General features: G+C 41.9%; 1 protein-coding gene across 1 annotated transcript; it reads left to right on the top strand.

The window, feature by feature from the left end:
- The first annotated feature begins 763 nt into the window (after nucleotides 1-763).
- Nucleotides 764-8560, top strand: LOC142831086 (leukotriene B4 receptor 1-like). Its single transcript, XM_075940321.1, has 2 exons — nucleotides 764-1978; nucleotides 2734-8560. Exons 1-2 carry the CDS (start codon nucleotides 1014-1016, stop codon nucleotides 2750-2752), a joined length of 984 nt encoding a protein of 327 aa, XP_075796436.1. The 5' UTR covers nucleotides 764-1013; the 3' UTR covers nucleotides 2753-8560.
- Nucleotides 8561-8852: the final 292 nt, after the last annotated feature.

Below are 8852 nucleotides of genomic sequence, written 5' to 3'. Positions count from 1 at the left end.
GAAGGACTTTCTATATTGTCTGGCATGAAAGGACTACCCAGTCTTGGAGTAAAGCTTGTGGGAAATCTCTCTAGTATGCTTGTGGGAAACTAAGAGCTTTCTTGATTTCTTTTGACAAGGCTTTCATCTATGGGTGTGCCAAATAACATGAGAACGCCTGTGCCCTTTACTAGAACCAACCAGGCTACATCAGCCTTTGAAAAGGAGACCGATGTCTGGACAAATTACTAAAAAAATACTACACACTCTTTCTCATTAGAGGTGATGGCTCCTTTGCCTTCATTTATTCCATGCACCAATTTGCAGAACTGAATCTGAGCATCAGCAAGAGTAAATTTGAAACCGCTTTTACATTTCAGAAAGAGGTGGTAAACAGCACCTTCTTGTTTCTGTCTGTGTAAAATATCCTTCCACTTTCAGTTCCCCAATCCCATCCACTGTTGAGTTGTTTTTTTTATTTTCTTCTTCCTTCAGTCTTATGACATGTCTACACAGCAAAAGCTATGTATAAGTTAGCCTACATTATCCTCTATCCAGCTAGCATACGTTTGAAAGCACAGAACAGGTTAGCCTGGATGTTACAACCCAGACTGAAGTGCTCGTGTGCATTATTTTATTTTAGCTCGTTAAGTGTTTCTTATAAAAACAGTCAGTTTAAGTGAAGTAATAAGCCTCTTAAGCCTGGGAAAGTAGATATGTGGGTCCTGATTCTCCTTTCTCACAGTATAAATAAGAAGTAAATGGAATTGCATCCTTACATAACTAGCACAAATGAGGGCACTCAGGCCACTAAGTTTGTGTGTAGCTTTGCATGCCGTCTAAGAAGCAGGAAGTATGAACTCAGCATAAGTCAGGAGAGAACTTTAGGCTGTGAACTCACATTCCACATCAGCCTTCAGATCACTAGATAGTGAGCACTTGGGGAGGTTCCCTGCTTCTGCCTAGAGTTAACAGCACAGTGCATAGAACAGAGATTGTTAGCATCAGAGAAAACACAGGCGCCTCCAACCAAGATGAATGTGACAAAAGGAGACAGTGGATATCTGGCATGGGACAGTGAGAGGTCAGTGGTCCTCACAGTGCTAAGCTTGTCCTTTGTTATTGGGATCCCTGGGAATTCCATTGTCATCTGGACCATTTGTGGGAAAATGAAGCAAAGATCACCCACGGTTCTGCTCATCCTAAATCTGGCAATTTCCGACATCCTGGTCCTGGTTACATTACCAATCTGGATTTACTCTTTTGCTAACACCTGGCTCCTTGGAGTCATCATCTGCAAAATATTGGTTTCTGTTGTTCACTGCGGTATGTATGCCAGTGTGTTCCTAATTACAACACTGAGCCTGGAGAGGTTCATGGCTATGTTTTACCCATTCGTGCTTCAAAGGTGGAAAAATCAGGCTGTGATCCTCAAAGTTGTTTTTCTCATTTGGCTCTTTTCTATTGCATTTGGGGCTTCCATAATCCCATTTCAAGAACTTCAAGAAACCGACATTGGGCAGGAATGCACATCTCGCAATTACGCTTCTGATCAGCAGGAGGTATTGTGCCTTTTGTTGGAGACTCTTGTGGGCTTTGTGATTCCTTTCATTATCATCTCTATTTGTTATGTGTGTGTCGGGAGAAGAATAAGCACAATGACTTGCTCATCTAGGCAGCGATCAGCGAGGCTGATTGCCAGCGTGGTTGTGGCTTTTGCTGTTTGCTGGTTACCGCATCATGTGTTTAACATAATAGAAATTGTTTCAATACAGATAAAAGTCTCTAATCAGAATATGTCTTTGGTACTGCATGAGGTGTCAGAAATGGGAGTATACATCTCTGGATCACTGCCATTTATAAGTAGTTGCATTAACCCTCTGCTTTATGCCTTTGCTGCTCGGAATTTTCAGAGTCACCTGAGATTTGCAAAGCTGTTCAAACTCTTTGAAATGTTGACTTACACTGCAAGAGATGAAAACCAGAGAGAAATGTCTATGTAAGTGATGCTTCCATAAATACAGAGAGATGTGTATGAAGTGGGTGATGAACGGAGTACTGTATATTCAACTGTTATGCTTTCCACTCTTAATTTTGCCTCAGTAAACAAAACTATTCCAGATCACCCATCCTAATCCAGTGAAAACTGGCAGCTATTGGAAGTCAATACCATCAGAAAGCTATTCTAAGTGATATAGAAAATGAATTGGCAGTCTTGGCCAAATCCATAGGCTCATTTCACATCACAAAATATTACCATTACTCTTCCACATTTGTGGACAGTCTCAAAGACAGGCATGGGCAATAATTGTTGATGGGGTGCACTCCAAAAATTTGGTAAGTGATCAAAGCCTACACTCTTCCGTGCTATTAATGGAGGGGATTCAGGGTCTAGGGTGGAGATGGTTGCAGAACAGAGCTTGAGGTAGGGGACTGAGGCACAGAAGGAGTGTGTGATCTTGGAGGGAGTTTGGGTGAAGAAGGGAGTTGTGACTTGGGGCAGAGGACTGGGTGGTATACAATTATATTAATGGAAAGGCCAAATGCTGTGCAAGAAGCTGCCCTGAATTCTGCAAATGGCAATTTCACAAAGCCACTCCAGACAGGGTTAAAGTCCAGCTGGACTACAGTTGTTCTGGAAATGTTACCACTGAAGCAATTAATTTACTCCAGTTACTCCAGATTTACATCATTGTAACTGAACAGGCCAGAATTTTGATCAATATCACAACTATACTGTGAATTTCTTTTCAGGGAAAACTCAAAAGATTAAGAAGAAAGGTGAATAAAGAAAAGCATCAAAGGAAAAGGAAAAACTCATTACGCAAGGAAATGTCATGAGGATTTTGGAGCATGAAAGGGGAAGAAGAGAAGGCGGGCTAGTCTCTGCTGGTTCTCAAATTCGTGTTCACATCAACAGATGGATTGGACTATATTTTGTATTTACAAGATAAAAGTGGTTGATTTACCATGCTTTTGAATTTTCAAGTGGAAGCACCGATGAGGTCCAAAGCCTCTCCCCAAAGTAGAAATATAAAAATCATTACAAGAAGCTTGGCAATTTAAATACTTGCCCTGGGGAAGAGCTCTGGATGAAGATTAAGTATGCAGGCTGCCCAAAGGAGAGAGGACAACCTCTCAAACAGACACACCAACAAACAGACTTTGAAATATGTACTAGATAGCTGCCCTTTTCTCCACCCCCAATGTCCCAATGGGATTATAGCTGTCCCAGTCCCTGTCTCTGGCCCATTGCTGCCCCCTGTGGTCATTATACAGTATAACTCTCCTTGCTACCAGAGCCCCTCCCCTTTCCTTTTTCCAAGAAATGATTGCATTCCAGGCACCTGCCATTGTCCTGGCACAACCAAACCCTCACCTGGCTTTAAGTTAGGATAAGAGGAAGCTGCATATGAAATGTGCTCATCCTCGCTCTTACTGTTTAGGAAGAGCTCTTGAAAAAACAGAAAAACAAAGAGATGGGTATATAGGATAGTATTAACTATATAACAAATAATGTCATTAGAAGAGCTGCTTGGAAAATGTTTCCTCCAGCCCATTCATGGAAAATTGTCAAAAACAGGAAAAATAGATTTCTATAAATTTTCAGTGGAATTTTTTGTTGAAAATGTGACTTGGCAACCAAGTTCTCTAAAAAAAATAATGTCATTAAATTAGTTGAAACCCCTATTTTTCATCATGAAGTTCAATTGAAAGTTTTCAACCAAACCTAAACATTATATGCAAAGTTTGAAAACAGAAGCTTAACTTTAGGCAGCCTATAGATAAACTAACATCAAATTAGGTAGGCTGATTTTCAGACCCAGTAAGCACCTACAAATCACAATCAAGTCACTAGAGAGTAGCAGTTACCAGCACTTGAAAAAGTCAGCTCAAACATTTTTATTGTTATTTCAGTCAGCTAAATAAGAAAGTGTTATCCATAATCTATAACCTCAGCTCCCTGATGTCACATTTTCTACCTTAATTATTGAGGCAATGAATTATTACACTAAATACGGATGAGGCAAATGCAAAGGTAAAATGACTCACATGCCTCCTAATAAGGAAACATTGAAGTGACAGTGTATTTAGATTTTTGGACTATGTATATTGGGTCTGATTTTGATATCAACTATAGTTGGTCAAATTTAGGAAAAAAATAAGGCTCAAGAGTACCAACACCCAGGCTACCTCATGAGCTAGAAGCAAAATGCAGGACAATGTAGCACTTTAAAGACTAACAAGATGGTTTATTAGATGATGAGCTTTCGTGGGCCAGACCCACTTCCTCAGATCAAATAGTGGAAGAAAGTAGTCACAACCATATATACCAAAGGATACAATTAAAAAAAAAAGTGAACAAATATGAAAAGGACAAATCACATTGCAGAACAGGAGGGGGATGCGGGGGGGGGGGGGGGAAGGAAGGAAGGTAAGTGTCTGTGAATTGATGATATTAGAGGTAGGGAGAGTGGGATGTTTGTGAGTTAATGGTATTAGAGGTGATAATTGGGGAAACTATCTTGGTAATGGGTGAGATAGTTCAAATGTTTGTTGAGTCCTTTTTGGAAAGTGTCGAATTTTAACATGAATGACAGTTCAGAGGATTCCCTTTCAAGTGCAGATGTAAAAGGTCTTTGTAGCAGAATGCAGATGGTTAAGTCATTGAGAGAGTGTCCTTTCTGGTTAAAATGGCAAGAAACTGTTTTCTCTTTGTGATCTTGTCTGATATCTGTTTTGTGGGCATTAATCCTTTGGCGAAGTGTCTGAGATGTTTGTCCAATGTACATAGCAGACGGACACTTTCGGCACATGATAGCATAGATTATATTTCTGGATGAGCTAGCTACCACTAAAATCAATGAAACTGTCCTGATAATCAAAATAATTACAAATAATGGACAGCTTATTCCTATTTCTGTAAACCTCATTCTACAAAGAATAACGCCTATTCTGAAATAGCTATTTTGAAAAAAGGTGTGTGTAGATTCGTCGCTTCTGGTATTTCGAAATAGCCCCTCACCAGGGCCATTCTAAGTTATTCGTCCTAGCTCTCTAAATCAAGATAGCACGTCTACATTAAGGAAACCAGCCTCTGACTAATTTTGAGGCTTCTCTGCAGTGTAGACATGCTATTTTGAAATAAGCTTATTCCAAAATAACTGTGCAGTGTAGACATAGCTTAAGATGCCACAGGACTACTTGTTCTTTTCAAAAGTTGTTTCTAATTTTGGAATCAATATTTCCTCATTATCAGGTTAAAATTATACTGGTTATTCAGACATATATTGTAACTAGCCAATTAGCCCATCATAAGATGGGATTTTCAGGTCTCTACTCCATGTCGGTCTTCTCTCCTGAGCCTCTGGTCTCTTGCTCCGTCTCTCTCTCTCTCCTCCTCCTACTGCCTCCCACTCTCTCTCTCAGCTCTCCTCCACCTTTTTCCTCTCTCTGTCTCTCTCTTTCTCTTCTCCCCCTCCTGCCTCTCACTCTCCCTTCGCTCTGTCCCTCTCCTTGTCTTCTCCCCCTCTTGCCTCTCACTCTTTCTCTGCTCTCCTCTGTCTCCGTTGGGGATGCACGCTCATCCAGGCCCCGCCCCCTGGACATGTACGTCACCACCACGCCCCCCTTCGCCTCCTGCCATGGCGCTTGGCTGACTTCTGCGCTGCTCAGCCAGGCCTCCGCGCAGGAGCAATCAGTGCAAATGGCCTCTCTCTCTTCTCCTCCTACTGCCTCGCCCTCTCTCTCTCAGCTCTCATCCGCCTCCAGCCTCTCTCTCCTTCTCTTTCTCTTCTCCCACTCCTGCCTCTCACTCTGTGTTTCTCTTCTCCTCCTCCTGATGCATCTCTCTCTCTCACTGTCCTCCGTCTCCTCTCCGCCTCCTCCGTCTCCACTCCACTTTCCTCCTTTTGAATCTGGCGCCCTTTCCTGATGTCAGAGAAGCACGCTCATCCAGGCCCCTGAGTTGCATGGGGAGCATGGACCCCTAACGGCTGCTTGCGCCACTTGCTCCCGTGTGGCAGCCCGGCTGAGTGGTGCATAATCAGCCAAGCACCACGACGGCAGGCAATAGCACTGTCCAGAGGGAACAGCCAGCATTTCAGCATTACAGAGTCACAGACATTGGGTCACTATATATATGATATCCTGCCATAAACTGCAGAATTACTGGTAGATGTTTTTGTGATAGTGATTAGATTTTAGTGTATTTATTCATCTGCATCACTTGAAATAAACATTGTAAAAATTATCTATTAAGATTCCCACCTGTTACTATAAAATACTTTTCTAGCTGTACCACAGGAATCACTTATCCTTTTCATTACAAAAGATGTTCCTTCTGATTTGCATGCCACTGTTTTGGGACTAGCAGCAGGCACATGAGAATGAACGTCAATGCACCTCCTTTCCTAAGAGAAGGGGGGAAACTACAGATAGAGTCACAGTCACCAGTATGGAGCTAAGCTTTTTCGCCATTTTCGCGATCGGGGCTTTTTTGCGGAAAACAAATCTCTGCTGTCTACACTGGCCCTTTTGCGCAAAAGTTTTTCGGAAAAAGACTTTTGCCCGAATGGGAGCAGCATAGTATTTCCGCAAAAGCACTGACAATCTTACATGAGATCGTCAGCGCTTTTGCGGAAATTCAAGCGGCCAGTGTAGACAGCTGGCAAGTTTTTCCAGAAAAGCGGCTACTTTTCCGGAAAACGTGGCCAGTCTAGACACAGCCTAGGAGATCTTGAGGGTATGTGAAATAGTTTTTTAAAAAATTGACATGAGGACTGGATACTTTCTTGGAATCAATGAAATTATTTTGAGCTCCTGAACATTTCCTTTGGGGAGATGAAAGTGTCTTTCAAGATTCTGCACAGCTAAAAAAACTTTGTTGAAGGAAAAGGTTACAGGTTTGTAGCTATTTTAATGCTATAGTCTAAATGATGGTTTGTAGGATGAAAGTCTTCAATGCATTATACTAAATTATAATTTTAGGTAAGAGATCATTAATTCTTGGCTTGGGAAATGTATTACTTTACAACAATCTGTTACTTTAGGCCAAGAAACAGACAAACTCAAACTAATTCAGACAAAATAAGTAGAGCTAGCTGAAAGTTGCAAGATTTGGATCAAAGTTAGAACCAAATGTTGAGGGTATCCATTAATGGGCTCTGATGAGGCCTGTTTCTAACAAGAACTGACTTAAGACTCAAGCAAAACATTTTCAGTTGCATGAGAAATTTTGGTTAACTATTTTGTATTCAAACTTTTAACTTCCATGCATTCACATAGGCTATGAGGCTGATAAAGCAAGTATTTCCTTTCCTTTACATTGCACTTTTGTCCTTGACAAATTTCCTACCCAGTTCTGCATACTGCTGTGGTCTTGATAAGCATCTAAAATTCAAATATTTATTGGGACCAAAGCTTTGAACTTTTTGAGGTTACTACATCACTACACAGCAGCATTATTTTGGAATAATTAGTATAAAAGTGATCCAAGTCAGGAACATTGTTTTTAAAAATCACACACAAATAAAACTTTGATGACAGAATTTGCTAACATTTCATCTTTCTCACCAAGCGGAGAACTAGAACAGGAAATGAAGCTCCTTTATTTTGCATATTCAGAGTAAAGCTGAAATAACTAAAGCAGTATCCTCTGAACCCACTATTCCTGACATTCAGAATTAGCTGCTAAATGAGTCTAGTATCTGCATCAAGGTCATACTACAGGAAGAACAGATGATATATAAGCAAGAGCAGAAAGATAGCTGTTCCCTATTTCTCAAGAACATCAGAATGCTACCAACAGTGCCCCTATTGTGACAGAAATAGCACCTATTGTTTGACATAGTAAAACACAAGGAGCAGCAGATTAATTCATTTACAATTGTTGCTTTTAGTTGGTGTCATATTTTATATCCATTTGATTATTCTTTAATGGAAAGATATATAGTTTTGCATCAATTACAGAGGCCAAGAAATGAAGCTCTTTATCTCTTCCCTGAATTCCTGAGCTACAAACATCCTCCTGAGAAACACCCCAGAACAGTTTGCATCAATGCCCAGTTCCCACAGTATTTCAAAGAAACACTTCTCAGATTCCAAGGCAAAGGGTTGTAAAGTGTTCTTTGAATCTGAGCAAGCACCTTTGTGATTTCATGTCAGCAATACTGCTGAATCCAGGAAACAAAGCTAACCACAACTCTGACATTTCCAAGAAATTCTGATAATGGTGTTAACTGGATTACAGTACTTAGAGTATTAAGGCATGGTCCAGTATCAACTTTCTGTACCAACTTTCTGTTTTGTCAGTTGAAGGTCCTCTCCTCCTGCCTCTCTGTGCCAGTTTGTGATGCAGTTAAATAAAACAGCAAAGTTATCTTCATACAGTCCCGGGTGTAGAGTGTTGTTTTTGTAGCACGGAGCTGTCTTGAAGCTTGTCCAAGTCTGGCCCAGAGTCTTGAAGAGTCTATCGGTCACTTTTGTTCTCAGTATTCTGATCATTGCTGGACAGTGTGACGGGGGATCTGGCCCCCGCACTCTGGACCACTTGCCGGCGGTTCTCCAGCGGCCCCCCACCACCCAGGTGTCGACGCTGCCGGCAAGCTGAGCAGCAAACACGGCGGCGATTGCACATGTGCGAAGGGGCCAGGGCCTGAATTGATGGGCCTTAGGACCCAGGGGCGACCAGCCGGCTCCGATGTCGAGACGCGGCATGACGCCAGCCAGAGCATACAAGAGGGAGGAAGGATGGGGGGGAGAGCGGGAGCTGGCTGTGTTCTCAAACCCCACAGGTGGTGAGAGTTCCCGAGAGGCCAAGGAAGTGCCAGATGCCGCAGTGACCTGACCAGCTGGAAACCCGGGTAGGGAGC

This window comes from Pelodiscus sinensis, chromosome 12 (genome assembly GCF_049634645.1).
Source record: "Pelodiscus sinensis isolate JC-2024 chromosome 12, ASM4963464v1, whole genome shotgun sequence".
In the NCBI taxonomy this organism is placed as follows: domain Eukaryota; kingdom Metazoa; phylum Chordata; order Testudines; family Trionychidae; genus Pelodiscus; species Pelodiscus sinensis.
This window is presented reverse-complemented; position numbering and strand designations above follow the sequence as displayed.